At 40.3% G+C, this 19,960-nt stretch overlaps 1 protein-coding gene across 1 annotated transcript in view; it reads left to right on the top strand.

The window, feature by feature from the left end:
- The window catches only part of PTCHD1 (patched domain containing 1), a 46,333-nt gene extending 27,267 nt beyond the window's left edge, over window positions 1-19,066 (top strand). Inside the window, exon 3 of the mRNA XM_027731122.2 lies at window positions 5,172-19,066. Coding sequence (XP_027586923.1) covers window positions 5,172-6,826 — 1,655 coding nt within the window. The 3' untranslated portion in view covers window positions 6,827-19,066. The remainder of the gene's footprint in view (window positions 1-5,171) is intronic.
- Window positions 19,067-19,960: the final 894 nt, after the last annotated feature.

Here is a 19,960-nt window from a genome sequence, read left to right as displayed (position 1 = left end):
TTCAGTTTTAAAAGTAACCCTCAAAAAAAAAAAGAAATCACACAAAAAAAACCCAAAACAAAACAAAAAAACCACAACAACAACAAAATCAAAACACAAAACAACAACAACAAAACAAACAAAAAAACCCAAACAAAAAAACCACACACAAAACAAAGGCTGCTTTCTAATCCCAACCATTCCTTTAGTTAGTAGCCACGTGGGAGCAGCAAACTTTAGTAAGAGAGGGGAACTAATGCCTGAGAAGGGAGAAACACCCCCTAACTCAGCTCTGCCACTAGAGAAGTCTGCCCCCTTAGGAAGACAGTTTGATGCTTTATTGGCCTTAATTCTGGCAGTTAATGGGCAACATATGTACTGGTGCAGCCTTCAGCCTCACTGAGGTGGAGATCAATCTTTATTAGCATTTTGTGCACCTCTGCGTTAAAATGGGATTAATAAAATTGATTACCCCTGAAATGCTACCTTCCACACAGAAGGCTGGAACTTCACAACCTGTAAGTGGTGCTTTATTCAGAGAGATTTTACTCAAGTATCAAGCACATACAGAGACATACAACCTTCAAAACAGTAAGGAAAAAAAAAGCAAGACCTAGAGTGTACTATTACTGTCTAGTTTCACAGGTAGGTAAAACTGCAAAAAGAGGAACCAAAACATTATTCTCAGCCATTCACCTTAATTTCTCTTCCAGAAGTCTATTTGAATATGCAAACCTAATCTTCACGAGATCAAAACTTAACATGATGTTAGTGCAAAATCAAACATATCCCATAATCTTTAAACAAAAAAGCAGGCAACAGCCCTTATTTCAGGGAAGCAGTTAAGCCAAATGAATAGAGAACTGGTCTTTGACTGCAGTGACCAGGAGGTCACTTTACTGCCCTCTCACAAGCTCTGGGGCTGCTTAAATCCCTTTACCCCTCTCTGCTTTGGTCTTGCAGTTTGCCAGTCAGGAGCAGAGCCAACATTAAGCCTGGGCTGCCGATGCCCATTCGTAAAGACCCCTTGAGCAACCACTTAACCGGAAAGGATGCATTTCTTTTTTGAGGTTTTAAAATGGTACTGAAAAGAATAGTTTCAGTGCCTGCACCTAAGTAGTATTTTAAAATTAGGTAAATAATTTGATAATTTTAAAGAAGAGGAAATGTTGCTTTAGTTTTCACAACTTTCTGCAAGGGCTTTTTTTTCCTCATGCATGCTCTGCATTGATTTTGCAGAGCATGTGTAATTGCAAGGCTTGATTCTGAAGGAGGAAAATGAAACTTTTTATAGCATTTTCAGGCTACTCATAAAAGTGCTGTGTTTAAGCTAGGTCCAAGTGATTGGTTTAGTTGGTGGTATTATTATTAAGTTCTAAAGTTAAAGGTAGTCCACCTCAGCATGTAAAAACTATAAGCTCCTCGGAATTAACAGTAACTATCTTCTTTATTTTCTTTGACTACAAAAGCCAGAACGTCTGTTCCCAGTCATCCAAGACATGGTAGGAGTATCTCCTAAATGCTAGGTAGCAGAAAAAGAGAATAAGGAAAAACGTTTGATCCCCATTTTATCCAATACCTTTCTCCTATCCCTTTAACGTTTTCCTTTGCCCCTTCTGAACCCCTTTTTCTTAAAAATACCCTGTCTTTCTGTGTACTCCTTGTTAGCTCATGGTTGTGCAGCCTGACTGTAGGGCATGACCAGTGAATCATAAAAGTAAATGTCAACAGGAAAAGATCTCCAGTAGCCCATTAGCTGTTTGAGATCATATTTATTATTTACTGAATGACCGTGAATAATGAACAAATTGCTCTAAATGATTGCAGATTTGTGGCTAAATCTCTATTAAAAAGAGAAAATCAGTTAAAGCAATTGCAGAATTTATTTACAAGGAAAAAATTGCCTTCTTCTCATTAATATTATGTAGAGCAGACATATTACCAGTTAGAGAAATAGAGGTAATTACTGCAAATTGGTTATGAATGAAAAAAAATGGAAACTTTGAAATAGCAGAAAAGTGAAAAAAATTCTCACAAAATGCTTCCATGGAGGTATCTGCTCTAATCTCAGTGGGTTAGACTTACATGAGCATCAGTGAGTTAGACAGTGTTGGAGATTGCTACTCCAAGTTGTGTTTACGTTCAGTATTTAGAGGAGTAAATTAAGTAAATCCCATCCTAGCTAAATACAGCTAATCGTTTGACTGCCATGCCTGGTTTGTGCATGAATTGCGGCCTAATTTTCTTCTCAGAGGATACTGGTCAGGTCAGTAGTGCCGCTGATGCAAAAAGTGTGCAACTTTCATTTAGGCATATCCTCCTCAAGGTAAATGATAATTCTGTAGCTATTATACAAGTGGACAGAGAAATCACAAACTGTACAATTGAAGGAAAATACCCATTCCTAGCACACAGATTGTGTAGCAAACAACAAAAGGAACCTATCCTAAAATAGAAGAGTATCCAAATATTTTTCTCTTGGCTTTGTGGAGCACATGCGGTGACGCCTCTTCATGCATTTACTTGAGCAGTTCTCTAAATCAGATTCCATTTTAGGGTAGTCTTGAAAACTATATATCAGCAAAGTGTGGTTTTATGTTTCCTACTTAAAGAAAGTGTGTGGTATTGGAAATCATGTTATCAGACATTATCCAAAATCTTATACCTGTTAGAAAGTCATGTTTAGCATCATATTTAACTAGCTCTAATTTCTTTCTCTCATTGCAGAATCAAAGGCTTTCCAAATTAATATGACTATTTGAGTATTTTTAGGCAAGAGCCTATTAACGTTGAAATGGGTTTTTTTACAAAAGCATGCTATAGCTAAAGCTCATGATGGAAGTAATTTGTAATATTCAATGACCTCATTTTATTCTGTTTTGCTCACTCAAAGCTAATGCATATGATGCCATGTGAAATTCTCAGAGAAGCCTGTCTGCAGGACTTATGGGAGCCATAAATGGATTAAACCTCTCACTCTCTGCTTTGGCAAGTGATCAGTTACATTTAAATAAAGGTCAGTCTGTCTTTACAAAGAACACACTGAAAGCAAGCTTAATAGCTTTCCCTACTGAGCCTAGAACATAACTATTTGAAGCATAATTAGCAACGGGGTGCCAGTCACTGATTGTGCTTTTTGCTTGATTTTATGTCTGGGGAGTTCCAGTATTCCCCATTAGCTTTAAGAGGGGGCACAGTGCTAGTTATCAAATTGACAGTCTCGACCTGGCCTCTGAAAGCAGCTGTAAAACATTGTTTGGGAAAATTAAGATGAATGCCAAAACCAGGACCGTAATATTGCTACAAATTGGACATTCAAGGTCCATGCCGTGACTCTAAATAACAAAATAGGTAAAATATCTGATATACATGAGAGTGCAGGCTTTGTTACCCGGTGATAAGGAGATACATCAGCTGTCCTATTATCTCGTGAGCTCTGTATTGTGAATTCTTTATAAAATACCTATTCTTTTCAGCATTAACAGAGTGCCAGCTCTGTCATCTGTTAAAATCTGGATTTCAGGAAGGATGGAGTGAATCAGCTACAACTGCCTCTCCAGTAAAAGGTGCTGACCACAAAAGGGTTATTTTGTGAAGTTAAGTAAATATTTAGCCTATATGATGCATTTAAGAATAAACATGATCATAGAACCCTAGAATGTCTTGGGTTGGAAGGCACATTCGAGATCAACTAGTTCCAACCCCCTAACATATCCCATGGTCTTCCAGTTTCCAGAATACCTGATTCATCTGAGGTTTCTTGACGGCTATTTATAGCCCTTGTAGCAGAAGTGATAATTGTCTACAGGTGGAGAGAACAGAGCTGATACAGCACTTTTGGTACTCTGCAGACAGCCTGAAATTCTGAGAGAGATCTATGAATTACCTTGACCTGCTTGACTGGAGCATCAGTTTCAAAAGTCCAGTGATTACACTTCAGTGTTATCAGCAACTAATTTAGCACTGATTATGAGGGAAGATGGGTAAGAGCAAAACACAGCTGTTGGGAATTTCTGAAGATAATCTAAGAGCAGACCAGAGAGGTAGACAGGTGACAGCAAAACATGCAAAAGAACGAGGAGGAGGAATTAAAAGGCAGCAAAGAGGGTTGGATTAGATGGAAGGAGTCTGTTAAGTAAAGATGAACTTCATACGAATTATTATGAGAAAATAGTCTTACATTTTAGGCGTGCTACGAAGACTATATTCTGTTCATCTCTGTAAATCATCAGCCTACTTTTACCTCAGCCCCTCTCACCTGGTAGCTGGTCAATGGCTGAGTTCCCAGCTCAGGTCTACTATGAAAGAGCAGATGTCTATGTCCTCCAAATGCGTCTTGACTATCAGTCACAAAATAGAAACTCTAAGAGGAAGACAACTAACCAAGGATTAAGATAAAACCATATACTTTTCCTGATTTACCTGCACTTGGGGGTTAAACACAGGATTTTAGGTCAGCAGATCTTAATTTCCTTTCGTGAATGGTATATCCATTTTAAGAGTCAATTAAATACATTATCAAATGTAGGCATTGCCAAGGAAAATATGGCTGTATTTGTTTTTACAAGCCCTTAGATAAATAAAGAAGACCAATGCCTTAAGCAGCTCTGTATCAGCTCTACCACTCTGCATCTCTAAAATTTATTTGTGCTTTCTTTGTCCTGCTTCTAGGATTTCTTTTTCCTGACAGAAGATTTGTACAGGACGTGGACAAATCAGTGACTAATTTAATTGACAGTTTTCAGCTTATATGGAATTTCCATTTTTTACAGATTTTCTACAAAGCAGCCAACTACTGCTCTGCTTCCTGCATAGGCACTTCAGATTGTAGTTGTTTGTTTTCATCACAGGTCAGATACCATCACCAGGAAAAACTAATTTGAAAGCATCTTCCATCACAGGCACTCCGAAATAATGAAATGAAACAGCCAACCAGAAAAAAGAATTGTTTTTCTTTAACCCATGAATCTCAGTGATGTAGAACTCTCAAGCTCTGGCAGTAAGGCTTGCTAGTCAGGTAGCGAATGCATTCGTGTGGCTCACACCTCCATAATCATTTCTCTCTTCTGCAGGACGTTTCCTTCAAGCACGGGTAATGGCTGTGTCATCTTTGAGTTTTCAGCATGTCCACATTACATTTTTCCACGTGTTGATTCAAGTACTTTAAACGCTCACTTTGTTCTCTATTGTAGGTCATGGGTTATATGGGACTTTTGAAATGTTGTCCTCCTGGAGAAAAACTAGAGAAGACCAACACGTTAAAGAGAGGACTGCAGCCGTATTTGCAGACTCCATGCTCTCGTTTTCTCTCACCACTGCCATGTACCTGGTCACTTTTGGAATAGGTGCCAGTCCCTTCACTAACATTGAAGCAGCCAGGATTTTCTGCTGCAATTCCTGTATTGCAATTTTCTTCAACTACCTCTATGTACTCTCCTTTTACGGTTCCAGCCTGGTGTTTACTGGCTACATAGAAAACAACTACCAGCATAGTATCTTCTGCAGAAAGGTACCAAAGCCAGAGGTATTGCAAGAGAAGCCTGCATGGTATAGGTTTCTTCTGACAGCCAAATTCAGTGAGGACACAGATGATTCAGAGGAAACGAACACTTACGAGAGTCATCTTTTGGTGTGGTTCCTGAAACGCTATTATTGTGACTGGATAACAAACACTTATGTCAAACCTTTTGTAGTTCTCTTTTACCTTGTTTATATTTCCTTTGCCTTAATGGGCTACCTGCAGGTCAGTGAAGGGTCAGAGCTGAGCAACATCGTAGCGACTGCGACACGAACCATTGAGTATACAACTGCCCAGCAGAAGTATTTCAGTAACTACAGCCCAGTGATTGGGTTCTACATCTACGAGTCAATCGAGTACTGGAACACCAGTGTCCAGGAGGACGTGCTGGAGTATACCAAGGGCTTTGTGAGGATATCTTGGTTCGAAAGCTACTTAAATTACCTTAGGAAACTCAACGTATCTACCGGATTGCCCAAGAAGAATTTCACTGATATGTTGAGGAACTCCTTCCTGAAGACCCCTGAGTTTGCCCATTTTTCAGAGGATATCATCTTCTCCAAGAAATACAACAATGAAGTTGATGTTGTGGCCTCCAGGATGTTCTTGGTGGCAAAGACAATGGAAACCAAGAGGGAAGAACTTTATGACCTCCTGGAGACCCTGAGGAAGCTCTCTCTCACCTCCAAGGTGAAATTCATCGTTTTCAATCCATCATTTGTGTACATGGATCGTTATGCCTCTTCAGTAGGAGCCCCCTTACAAAACTCCTGCATTAGTGCTTTATTTCTGCTCTTCTTCTCTGCATTCCTGGTCGCAGACTCTCTGATCAATGTCTGGCTCACTCTAACTGTTGCCTCGGTTGAATTTGGAGTTATAGGTTTTATGACCTTGTGGAAAGTGGAACTAGATTGTATTTCTGTGTTGTGCTTAATTTACGGAATTAATTATACAATTGACAACTGTGCTCCACTGTTATCAACCTTTGTCCTGGGCAAAGAGCTCACAAGAACTAAATGGGTGAAAAATGCCCTGGAAGTGCATGGGGTAGCTATTTTGCAGAGCTACCTCTGCTATATTGTTGGTCTGATTCCTCTTGCAGCTGTGCCTTCAAATCTGACCCGTACACTGTTCAGGTGCTTGTTTTTAATAGCATTAGTCACCTTCTTTCACTGCTTTGCCATTTTACCTGTGATACTGACTTTCCTGCCACCCTCCAAGAAGAAGAGGAAAGAAAAGAAGAATCCTGAAAACCGTGAGGAAATAGAGTGTGTTGAAATGGTGGATATGGATAGCACCCGAGTGGTTGACCAAATTACAACAGTCTAACTTGATTTGTTGGTTGCTTTTTTACACGAGGTCTTACTGAAAAAAAAAAAAAAAAAAAAAAAAAAAAAGAAAAGAAACCAGTACTGACTAAATATCTGGGGAGAGGAAGGAGTTTGGAAGTTTTCCCTCCCTCCTCTAAACTAAATCCAGGAATATTCAAAATTATGGGAGAAATCAAAAATAAATTAAAAAAAAAAAAGAAAAGAGCCAGGGGATTGTACCTTGCTCAATTTTCACACACATGCAAAGGGGAGTTGAATTTTAGATGCATGAAGTAAGATCTAATGAGAGCAATTGGGTTCCTAAGCAGTCATCTGCATCGCCTGTACTGCAGATGCTGCAATTATTGTGGCTAAACCAAATCATATTGAAAGGTCAACTGTCAAGGCTGAAGTAGCACTAAATGTTCGCTGGATGTAAAGGCTTTACAAACTTTCTGCACAGCAATAACTCAAGTCAGTGAGTCAGCTCTTATAAGTCTTAGCCATCACATTTAATTTTTCTTTTCTCCCCTAATCTAAACATTTATGCAAGACTATATAAAAGATAGCAAACTGTACTGGGAAAGAAGGCAGTACACAGCAACCAAATGCTTTCCAAACACTTTTATGTTATAAATCACTTCTTTTTTTTCTAAAAATATCATTATTTTAAAATGGAAATCACCCCTTGTAACATTTTTAATCATGGTTTTATAGCTGTTTCTTTTTCTTATAAAAACAAAAAAGAAAAAAAAAAAAAAAAAAAAAAGAACAAAAAAAAAAAAAAAAGGAACAAAAAATCCAGGTGACTCTGTCACTCTAGAAAATATATAATTCTATTTTATACATGTCTCGCTACTAGTTAAACATGTAATCTGCTTTACCAACTGCAATTTTTTTAGCACTCTACGAGGACATGTGAGTGGATCTAGCAGCAGATAGAAGATGGTGTACTGAATATTTCAGCACCAAAATCCATGATACAAACCTCAAATACTAAAATGTCATCAAGAAAGTGAATGTTAGGGCTCTTTTAGTGAGAGCCTATTTCAGGCCATTCACTGGTAATGCACACTAAGAGGATTAGTGGGTAGTTTTACATAATGTATAACTTAATCCCTCAATCTTCCTAGAGTACCTGTAAAGCAATAGACCTTAACAGCTATGGGCTCTTCCAAGAGACAGTAGACCGTGAGAGTTGTGTGGAACAAACCGAAGGCTGGGACTGTGGTTTAGCAGCAACAAGTTTAACAATGTCCCCAAAGAGCCCATATCTAAGGGGCCTATTGAAAACATCACTTCTGAGAGAAAAAAGAAAAAAAAAAAACTTAAAAAGATTACATTACTGAGTCTTTTTGGAGCTGTGAGTTCTAAATCAATAATTCTGTCAGCATCTGTGATGTGGAGTAATACAGATAAAGCAGCATCTCTTTCCTCCTCTGCCCCCTCCACCCTTAAGAGCGACAGGCTCATTACTGTAAGGTTTTATCATGTGGTTGAACCCCAGTGGGGATATGTAAGCCAATTCTGTAGGTTTTGCTGAGAGTATTCCGACTATACATTGCCTGTGAAAACCTGGTATCAGGAAGCTGACTGGTGTGTTGGGTGGTCTCATGAATATATGGACTGTTGCTTTGTGGTGCAAGTTGAATGTATTACAGCCAGATTCCTTTTTGCAGCTCATCCGGAAAGTAAGAGTACTTGAAAAGTTTTCAGCACTTGGCATAAGGTTTGCTTCAGTGACAGTATGTGGAGGGGAAAGGATATTGCAGGAGCCATGAGGCTTGGACCACTGGGAGCACTGTGGCTTGGGAAGCTGCCTGTGGTACTTGCACGGTCATTAGCACGTCTGTGGTCACAAACCCAGGGTATGCTTCATTGCATGAAACATCTCTTTAGCATCCAGTCCCAGTGACCCCCTAATACCCTGTGCGAAACCCGCAAATGCCACTGAGTGAATGTTAATTTTCAAGCAAAGAGATAGTTCTGAAGCATTCTTCCTAGCAGAAAAGAAGATAATCAGATATTTTGCCCTGAAGCAAAACGCTACATGCTCACTAGCAAAAAAAGTCAGCAGCGCAGCTGGCAACATTTACTTTCCCCTGGATACATCCCTCCTCTGACCAGAAGAAAGGAAGCTGTGTCCAGGAATGCACAGGATCTTTGCTTAAATAAACAACAGTTGCTGCGGTAGCAGCTGGGAAGCTGTAACAACAACTTCAGCCTTGGCAGAACCCAGGTGGACACCTTGAAGACAGCCAAATGAATGTAAGACTAGGAAAAAGATCTGTTTCCCCTGTTTTCTTTAGAGTCAGGCTTGGGGCTATGTTTTCCAGCCAAAAATTATTCATTAAATATACTTCACTATAGATTTTCTGTGATTATCACAATTTCATTTAAAGAAGAGTCACCCTATCTCCTGCCTGTTCAACAAGAAGCTGCAGTGGCTTTTAAACTTCTGAGGGCATTAGCAAATTAGTTGAGAGTTACAGAGGAATTGCAATTCCTCTGCAGCAATGTACTGACTTGTGGAATACTTGGAAATGGGATATGTGTGAAAGAGGTTGCTTTTACACTGCAGAGAGAAATACATGGCAAACACTAATTTTACACCTCTGCTATCCGTCACGTTATCTACTTGCAAACACCAGACACAAAGGTGGTTACCATAAACATCTTAACATCTAATTGCTGTGCGTAGACAGGAGTGTCTTTAAAGAGATGTCCAAAGACAAGCTTTTAATTTCAGAGGCCTCTCCTTAAATTTCAGCATGTATGGCCTTCAGAGATCTCCAAGAAAGTTGATAAAACCAGGGATAAAATTACTCCTATATCTCCAAACCTGTCAGAAAAAGGATGTGGAGGCAGTCCTATGACTGCAGAACAGGCTTGGGTGTCCAAGAAGGCAGGGTGAGAAGTCAGGCAGTCCACCCCCTTGCCCCAAGGCAGAGTCAACAGCATTTAAATCATTTCTGAAGGATGTTTGTCCAGCTCCTTCCTAAAAAATCTTTTTAAGGGCATATTCCTTTCCTAGCAGTTCCCCCCAGTGCCATGTTACCCTGTCCAATAACTAGTAACTCCTGCTAGCTGCCCTGAACTGGGTCAGAGAAGAGGAGCCATGCCCCTCTCTACACAGGGACAGGACAGGCAGGAGACTGAAACATCCCCAAAAGAGAGAAAACCCAGATCAGAGCCAAAACCAACTTACCTATATTTTTCACTGTGTTTCACCTCAGGCTGCCATTTCATTCCCCCCTTCCAGGGTTGGCAAGGTAAAGCCATGAAAGTATCCAAGGTGCACTCATCCTGGGTCGGTGAGGTTTCTGCCTGAATCCTGATGTGTCTGAGGGATGCACCAAATATTCCTTCTCTACAGGTAGCTTGAATACCTCAACATGAACCAGAAACAGCGTGTTCTCAAGGTTTCAGACTATGCTAAGCCACTTTGGCCTTTATCCCCTTCGACTTTTTCCTCTGAAGCAACTATCTTCACCAAAATCAGTTGGTCCTCCCTGCGCCGATTGATCAGTAGGTGCAGATGCTGTGCTCTGTTTCCGTCCAAAGCGCTTCCAGTGGCTAACTGTGCATAAGAGTTTGCCTTTACTGGTGAACCTCCATTTTGGAAGACTACCTAGGCTTAAGCAGATTTTTGTCATACTCTTAAGTGGCTTTTTAGCCCAGGTATCACTGTGGTTTTGTTTGCAGTATAGATTGCCCAATTTTTTTATAAATTCAGTATAGAACAGGGTATTGTACACTGTCAGGCACTGATTAAAATCTAACAGTGAAAGTTTTAGCTAAGGCTGACAAGACTATCTAGGACTGTGGCCCACTGAGCACATGTATCTTCTACAAACATAAAATTCCATACAGTAAGGTATGGTGTACAATTTATTTTTAATTACAGGGTAAGCATGGGGAAAAAGAGCCAACCAACGTGCAAATGGCCCTCAAGATCAGTCCAGTTTTCTTGTAACATAATTTCTAATGTCTTAGTAGAAGTCCACTTTCAATTTACAAGTATTCTAACAGGAGGGAAAAAAAGAAGAGACAAAATTTGGTAGAGTTGGAATAACTACACTATAAAAATTAACTGATGAAGGCAGAATTTGCTGCCCAAAGCAGAAATATGAAAGTGTTCTAGTTAGATTAAAATTAGAGTTTGGAAGGTTGAGAAAAACCTGTCTGTCAAAGAAAAAGAGGTTCTTTTCGAAAGACAAGCAAATACACTTACCATGGTCAACTGTGTGAATCTGGAGGGAAAACAGTATCAAAGTGGCTTGAGGTTATGTTGAACCACGAGAGGATTTGCATCTGCTCTCAAAAGCTTTCTGAGCCAGCACTGAATACAGGTAAAACATGTACTGTAAATTGAAAGGTGTACTTTTAAATGCTTTTCTCTAGGCTGACTATCCTCCTGTGAGCCATGAAATCCCCCTTCAGCCAACACCTTCTTTATTTTTATTCAAAGGGAAAACAAAACAAAGCGATGGCATGACTGGGCAGAGATCAGGGGAATCAGAAGAAAGACTGTGACTTCTCTGAAAAACTGAGAGCCAGCAAAGCAAGTGGGTTTTGTGATAGAAGAACCAGTTACTTCAAGACTTAGCAAAATGGTGGTTTTTCCTATTTGTTTACTTCGGAAGCAGGTAGCATGTTAAGGGAGATGCAGGGAAGGGAAGCTGAGTTAATAGGAGTTCGCTGCGGATTTGCTGTGGGCCCCAGTAGCACCTCTGGCATGGCTGGGAGCTGGCAACTGGATGGGAGTGCAGGAGGGGCTGGAACAACACTGCTGTGTGGGCACTGGGGATGCCAGACCAGGGGCTGTGGTGGTGCCATTGCCCTTGTCCCCATCCCACGGCCGTGCCTGGTGTTTCCCGGAGATGCACAGCCTGCAGAGTGCGCTAGCTCCTATGTGGGCATGGCTCACTCCTCCCATGCCTCATGTTGGGACAGCACTCCTGGGTTTTGATGAACCAGGACTTGCATGGTAAGGCACAAGCCCTCTGGGAACACTTTCTGGAAGATCTTGGTTGGAAAGAATTACCCAGAGATTTTTTCTCCCCTGCCTTTGCACATGTTAAAACACAGATCCGTACAAGTCAAATTGTACAATTAGCTATGTAGGGACAAAGTATTTCTTCCATGGCTTTTTCCTTACATTTATCACTAAAAGTACTTGTCATTTATTTTCTTATAAATATTGTGAAATAAGTAAGCCTTCCTGGGGTACACACAGTTCTGATGAGAAGGAGGCAGGGAGGGGAGAGAGCCCCTTCCCCTCCCCAAAGGTAGGAAGCATCTTCCACCCATGGCCAGGCACTACACCATTGTGGCAGGGCACCCCCAGTGACCCCAACACAGTGCAGGGGTGGGGGCAACTTTATCCCTCCTCCCCAGTCTTACTAGAGAACAGGGAGGAGCTTTAGCTCTAAATTGTGGTGGGGATGGGCCCCCAGGGAGCCCTTGTGAAACCCATCCGCTGCCAGGAAAGTGCAATGGTGAATTTCTTGTTTGGTTGGTTTGTTTGGGTTTTTTTGAGAAAGATGTGGCAGAAGTATCCCAAGAGTGGATTTGAACATATATTCCTGTCCATGGTGCATGGGTTGGAGCAGAGTGAGTGCCCTGACAGGCCACCGTTTGCCCTGTGGTTGTCCTGGCACAGCTTCCTGCCTGGAGAGAGGGCACCTCAGCATCATGAGCGCCTGCCTGGGGCAGCCGCTTCTCAGGCACAAATTGTTCTGATGGTGTTGGCGTTCTGCAAGTCATTACCTTTTTATAATTTTGGAAAAAGGGAAAAGAATAGATCAATATAAACAATTCTAGGTTATTTAAGCTCCAAGAAGTCTTAACCTGCGCGTCAAATAAATGGCTTGCAAGATGTCAAGGGGTTTCTTTTGGGCTTTTTTTTAACCAATTTTTACTATTTTTGTATTAATTTAGGGGGAAAATTGTATAATGAATCTCAATGTATAGCATAAGCCTGAAATAAAATGGCTGTCTCTCTCTTTGCTTCCTGTGCTCCCAAACTGTTACAGAAATCCCTTGCCATCACCAGCGTAACAAACTGATTTTCCTGACCTAACCCAAATAATCAGAATGTGCGTCCTCTCCAACTCCCCTCAGAGAGGGATGGCAGAGTAGTTCAGGGGCACCTGCTGCAGCATAGAGCCAGCAACACCCAAAAGATAATGGGCACACTGCTTCTCCAGTAGCCCCTCTTGTTCCAGGGTGCACACTGCTTGGCAGCAAGCACAGGGAAAATGCATTCCCCATCTATTAATTTCCATGTTTCTGGGACCTAAGTCCTTTTTTGGGGGGTTCCTAGACAATCCAGCATCAAAACCCCAATCTGAGCAGGCAAAGCAGCAGCTAAGGTAAAAATCTCCAACTGATTTGATCAAAAACTTAGAGTTATCTCCTCAGACAACAACTAGACCTACTGAAATCTGGTAGGTACGTAGATCTGAAGTATTACTGTTGAACAGAAATACTATTATTAAAAATGTTCTTATCAGGACCTTAGCATCCACAAACTTAGGAAGCCCCATCATCACTGAGAGACCTACCTCTCCCACCAGCAGAACCACGGCTGCTGGCCCAGGATCTTCTGATGACTATGTTCCACCATCTTCCCATACCCAGAGAGATCACCCATTTACAGTTTTTCCCTAATGTTTTGGAGAAGAGGAGCAGCACCCCTATAGGCCCACCTGGACCAATTGCTTTGATGCAGAACCAAACCAATGCACCAAGGGACATGGGTGACCATCACAGATGCTCTGTCACATCTGGCTGTAGCAATGAGATATTATTTACTTTATTGTAAAAAGCAGGTGAGCCAGATCCAAGCCCAAGTCACTGAAAACAATAGCAGGCCTGAGAGCGGGTGGGTTTGGGCTGCCAAGGGCTTTTGACCACTTTATTTTAAGGGGAAGTTTGGGTCTGCAATTTAAAGGTGACTCCTGTCACCTGTTACAGCTCCTGGCCTTGTCCCTTTCAGTTGTTCTTTCTCACATTGCCTTAAATTCAGAATCCACAAGCACTGTTGACAAAAATTCTGTCTGAAATTGAAACTCAAATTATATCAATTTTTCTTATTGCTAATGTAATGTAAGAGAGGCTACGTCTAAGCATGGCACAGGAACCCAAAGAGCAAAACTGCCGTACCAGGCTGGTGTGCCTCGTTGGTGTTAGCAAGAGCTCCTTCATGCAATTCTCCATAGATCTAATTTACAAAATTCAGGCTTTCCAAATGTGTAATCAGCACTTTTTATTCTGAAAATTCATCTGTATGTATACCTTCAAAGTAGAGGCATGTTAAATCTGATTTTTAGGTTATCAGGGAATACAGTTCAGCCCAACAAACATTCGTGAGCAGCATCTCTGAATTCCACATGCAATTCTTACACTGCTACATACAAATCAGAATATTTTCATCCCAAAATACCACATTTCCTTATTTGTACAGCTAATTTGCACGCAGAAACTAGGCAGAATTGCAGACCCAAAACAGTGAAGTGTGCTAATGTTTACATTCATCCTGTAAATATCACTTAAATATGTAAAGGTTGATGGTAATACTGTTGAGAAGAACAAGATTTTTTTTTTCTGACTTCAGTTTGCTGGCAGAGAATAACTGAAATGTATGCCGAGCACCTAGCTAAAAAGAACCAGGGAATAAGAAATCTAACAGTGCATCAGCAGAAAAAAAAAAGTCCACTTGAAAATTTATACATATGAGAAATCTAAGAACAGCGTTCAAGGCTTTAGCTGGGTGTCCAGACTATGTAGAATAGCTTATGTTAGAAATGAATGTAGAATATTCCATTCTGATTCTTTCTGACCCCATTCAATCCTCTGAAATATGCTCTGTTCTGTGAGGAGGCATACTTTTGAGCAAGACTGACATTTATCTTTCTAGAAATTACTGAGTTGCACAGGTGAAGTTTGCTGGAAACAAAATTTTAAATGTATACAAACAAACTGATGCCAGAAAACACAAGTTGTAAAAAACATGCCTTCACATACTGATTATATTTCATAATAAGCAATCTGTTCCTTGATGCTACAAGTGAAAAATGATTTTATATTTGTCAGCTATAATCAGAGAAATGAGATGCCCCACTAATGTATATATAGTGCATACACCCCCATACCAATTATGTATTTCTTATACGCCCAACTCAAGTTGGCTCTGTATAAAGAGAAGGAAAAGCCAACCTAGAAACATACTTGAAAGCTGGTAGGAAGAATAGTTTAGCTGTCCTGAAATTAGTAATGAATCAGCAGGGGAGGAGCAACAGAGAAGTTGGTAAGGGGTTTAGGAACAAAGAAGCTTCCTGCAGAAATGCTGTTGAGAAAGGAGACTACTCAGGTTTTATTGTGTCAGGAGGATGGGAAAGATCATGTAAAAAACTTCTGTGTTGCAAAAGGAAGGAAGGTCTAAGGCAAAATGAAGAGTGAGAGAAATTATATAAGTGTTTGTAAGATTGGCAGCTGTAAGGTATATTAAGGCTGTCTAATAAAAGGCAGGGTCTGTCCATATAAGGAAAATAAAAATTCACAGCTGCCTAATTATGTGATTTTAAATGTAGATTGAGTACTTCATTGCTTTGGAATAAAAGGAGGATATCATCTGTAATCTAATCTGGAGCCCAGAGCTGGAGACTTTAACATGATATATAAACAATATCATACAGAAAAAGAGATCGGTCAGATGAATTCTGGCTCATAACTTACTGAGAAATGGCAAATTGAGCCTCACTCTTCATTTTACTGCAACTATTACTTAGAAAAGAGCAGCTGACTTTACTGGTTCTGAAATAACCATACCTTCCTGATAAAATACTCATGTGTTGGAAGGATTTCTTTTCTTTTCTTTTGAAAATGCAATCAATTTTCTTTCTGGACAAAGTGAGCCCTCAGGCAGATTACCTGCAGCGAGAAGTGGGAAATGCCAGCTCTCTTAAGGTGATTCCTGAGTCAAGAACATCCCTCTTCAATTGAATTTCTCTCTTTTCTTTCCTCTCAGCATGCTATTGCAAGCTGTTCCAGACTTGTATATTGACAGTTTTACCAATTGGTGTATCATACCCCTCTTTGCAAGAGAAGTGGATTTCTGCCAAGCCTCTCCTGGTGTTGGCTCCGGGGGCAGTGTCCACGTTATAATTTTTTAATTATTCCTGCTCTTAGCCCCTCTCATGAGAGCCATTTCTTTCAGTTTCTTGGATCTTACTGGAAGAGTGGCTACAACAACTTTTACAGGAATGCCAACAGCATTTTGCTGATCTGACGTACCTCTGATATATATGAGTGACATAACTTTATTAGATGTAGCAGGAAGAAGCATTCAAAGCTCAGTGTCAGGACATCATATTCTATTTAATATCACCATCTCTGTAGATGTTACACACAGCAAATTTATAATATGGAAATTGCAGAAATGGGGAGAGTAAAGAGAGAGAGAGAGAATACCATTTAAGCTGCTCATTCAGCACTTTCCAAACCTCTCCATCAAAGGAAGAGTTCCTGCCTCACAGTCAGTGGTGACACCAAGCCTGGAGAATCTAATTTGCAGGAAAAGGTTAAAAGAATTTGGCTTAGAAAGGGGAAATGTGGAGCTGAGAGATGTGACTTCAGAATTATGGAAAGGATTGCTAACTTTAGTGAGTTGTTGTGGGGGTTTTTTTTGCCCAGCATGTGCTTCAAAAGCCAAAATCTCAGAATACAAAATGTTTGAAGTGAGAAGCAAATAATAAATTCATGGAGAACATTTCACAGGTAGAAATGACAAATACATATTGAAAACTGTAAAGTCAAGGCAGACAAAAAATCAACTCAGGTGAGAAATGCCTAAGTTTATTGTAGAGAACTCCATAAAAACCTACACAGAAAAGCTCTCAAATGTACTCACAGCCCTAGAGAGCTCTTCAGGTGGTCTGTTCCAGCACCAGGCCAGAAATAAGGTAAGAGTTTTAAATTATTGACAGCTACAACCAACAGAGCTTTAAACTGTGGAACCTGGGTGAGGGAGAAATGGGAAAAAAATGATGGGAAAAATACTTTAATGACATACTTACTCTTTGTGTGCATCAACACCTCTCCACCAGCTTCTTGGGAGTTATAGCTAATAAAACTTGTTTAAAGCATGGGCCAGCACATTCCACATTCCAGGCAACTGTTTTCCTCTTCCCCTTGAAGGCAAAGGCTGAGTTTCATTTTGTCAGTCTGCTTTCAAGGCACATCATCCCTCTGACACCGCCTGACTGACAAAGGACCTGATACACAGGGGTGAGCACAGACCAGCACAGGAAACAGCCCATACATGAGCCATGGCAGGGCAAAGCTTTATTACTCCTTCATCGGAGAGCTGTGCAAAAGAGGGCATTCAAATTTTTAGTGTACTTTAAAAACTTTTAGGAAAAATTTGCCTCTGTAGTACACTGTGGATGCATTAAGATGTAGATGTGCTATGGATGCTATCCAGGCATGCTTATGCTTTTCCAAAGCTAGGTAGCCCTCAGCCTTTGGCTTCGTGCCACGCAGTTCCTCTGAGATTCATATTGTAAGTTTTATTGAGATACTTGTTTGGTGAAAGAGATTTTGTTTAGATCAAACTGATCTTAAATATGAGCTCTTTTATTCACCCCAGAAGGCTTCCACACCTGACATCTCTATCCTCTGTTAGTACACTTGGAAATGAAGATGGCAACAGCGGAGAGAATTGGAAAGCAAGTAAAAGTCCCATTATTTCAGTTAAGTGGCAGCTAATTTTGTGAGGCTCAATTACCGGTGATTTTGTGAGCTTCATTTTTTCCACTACAAAATTTTGAAAAGGTGCTCAATATTCCACTCCTAAGCCAGGAATAACTATGGGTTTTCAGTATACTCCAAGCAGAGTATAGCAGCTGGATTGAAATCATGTTGCCCAGTGGAAATAAAGCATTGGGAAGGGGAGAAGAGGTGGATGGAGTTGGTCATTTGAAATTTTCAACAGAAAAGATAGGGTTTTCTTTAAAAAAAAAAAAATCACATTTTTACCTTTGTTCTGATAGGAAAGTCTTATTGAGTCTGATAAACTTGAAGCATATAAAATCATTTACAAAAACTGCATGAGGGGAGAGGTGGAAAGTGAGCTGAGAAAAGTTATATCTCTTCTGACTTTCTTCTATAATGTCTGCTTTATCACAGATCCAGGGAACAGCAGTATGGCCACTATCAGAGCAGTGGGGTAACTGTGTTTGGATAAAATTGTGTTATGGAAAAATAAAGTGATAAATAGTTAGCTGGTAAGACATGTACCCACCAGGCTTCTTTCAAAATGCTGATGAAGGGAAGGAAGGTATTGAGCTCTAATTCCAGTGACTGGAGAAGATAGGGCTTCCCAGCAAGGCAGTAGCAAATACAAACAATAGCAAACATTGCACTTGTTTAGAAACACAGTTTTGAATGCAGAATTGACTGATCCAGGGAAAATAAAGTCAGGAAAGATTGTGAAAGTCCAAAACCTCTCTACATTTTTTAACTTCTTGTTGTGGCTTATGTGTAATGTCACCAGATCCCTGGTGCTCACACACCATTCAAATCTGTAATTGTTTTAGACATAGTTCCCATTAATATAAATTCAACCAGTGAGCAAATATAAACCATACTCAGGTGGCCATTCGTAGATCTCAAGTAGTCAAGGGTCATCCTTTACAGCTACCCCATTCCTAAAATACATATAAAATATATGTATTTCACAGAATAATGAGAAAAATCTATACAAAATTCTGATCTACCTGAAAACAATTTGCTTTAAACAGGTCAAACAGAATTGAAAAATTGTTTCCGGCAAATAAGCTCTAAATGTGAAGGGAAAGTAGTTCTATTCAAGCTTTTTGAAGAGAATGAATGAGAGAATGAATGTGAAAAAGCACATGGAGTGCAATTTAAAGAAGCAAGCAAGCGAATCATGACCAGAGAATGTCTATAAAACCTTGGCAGTTGACCTTCACTGGGTGAGGATGGTAAGTGGGTCTGGAGAATCAGCATTTCATCAAGTGGTTGAGTATATTTTTACCCTTTTCAAAATATGAACCAGCTCATCAGGTAAAAACCGATCATGCAAGGTTTGTCCATTTGCCTGCTCTCAGTGAGCATGAAAAAAAAATCGTTTTAAATGAACCTGTGGTCTCTGCTGACTTTTGTTAATTCCAATATATTTCTGTTAACTGTTAAGGGGAAGAAAATCAGAAATAAAAATGCTCCAAACCTTTATTACTTTTTCTTTTCTCAAGAATCCTGCACCTCTCATTACCTTCTCCTTTTGCTATGCCAGGTTTCTCTTATGAAATTCCCCGATTTTGGCCAATTGACTCAAGGCTCCCCTAATACACTCTTACAATTGTAAGCACTCAGGGGTTCCACTAAAAGGGTGGCTGGATGCAGCTTCAGGACTAATTGTATCCTATGAGTTATAGAATTATGCACCAACAACTAAAAGGACACAATTACAAGGTGAACTATTGTGACACACACTGTGTAATGTCATACAATCAAATGCAATGTTTAGTAAACATGAACCTCTTTGCCATTTTGTATTTATTTATACAAGTTTAAAATAAAAAAAAAAAAAATAAAGCACACATTTAAAAATATCCCTTTCTCCTTTGTGTCTCTGCAGCATTATGCAACTTCCTGAGGAGGCCGACGGGTAGGCAATGACTCGGTCAGTGCCTGGGGAACGAGCAATGACTAGCGAGGAATATGCAGTTCTTCTTTGAATTACACCTGCAAAAAGAGAGATACAACCTTCCAGAGAGTGTGGGAGAGAAAAGGAACAGCTTACTGGGGATTTGCTAGGAGCTGCCTAGGTGGGAACACCAAATTTCTGCAGAAGTAGGAGCCTTAACTAGGTCACTGCTAAAGGACTGCGTTTTTCCAGCAATGTGCCAGTAAAGAAACACCAGAGGGTTTCTAATGTCTGGGATCTCCCCTTGGCCATAAAGCCGAGGAAAGGGGAAGCAGGTCTTCCACTTATGGTTGGGGAATGGATAAATCTCTGGCATGTCCTCAAAGCAGGGAGATGATGCACAGCTCTGCAGAGAGTCGGGCTCCTTCCAGTTTGCCCAAGGAATCATGGGTTATTCCACCAAGTCTCCATAACATG

The sequence above is a fragment of the Pipra filicauda genome, unplaced genomic scaffold (assembly GCF_003945595.2).
Source record: "Pipra filicauda isolate LSUMZ 115617 unplaced genomic scaffold, ASM394559v2 scaffold12_size5214236_pilon, whole genome shotgun sequence".
Classification (NCBI taxonomy): Eukaryota; Metazoa; Chordata; class Aves; order Passeriformes; family Pipridae; genus Pipra; species Pipra filicauda.
This window is presented reverse-complemented; position numbering and strand designations above follow the sequence as displayed.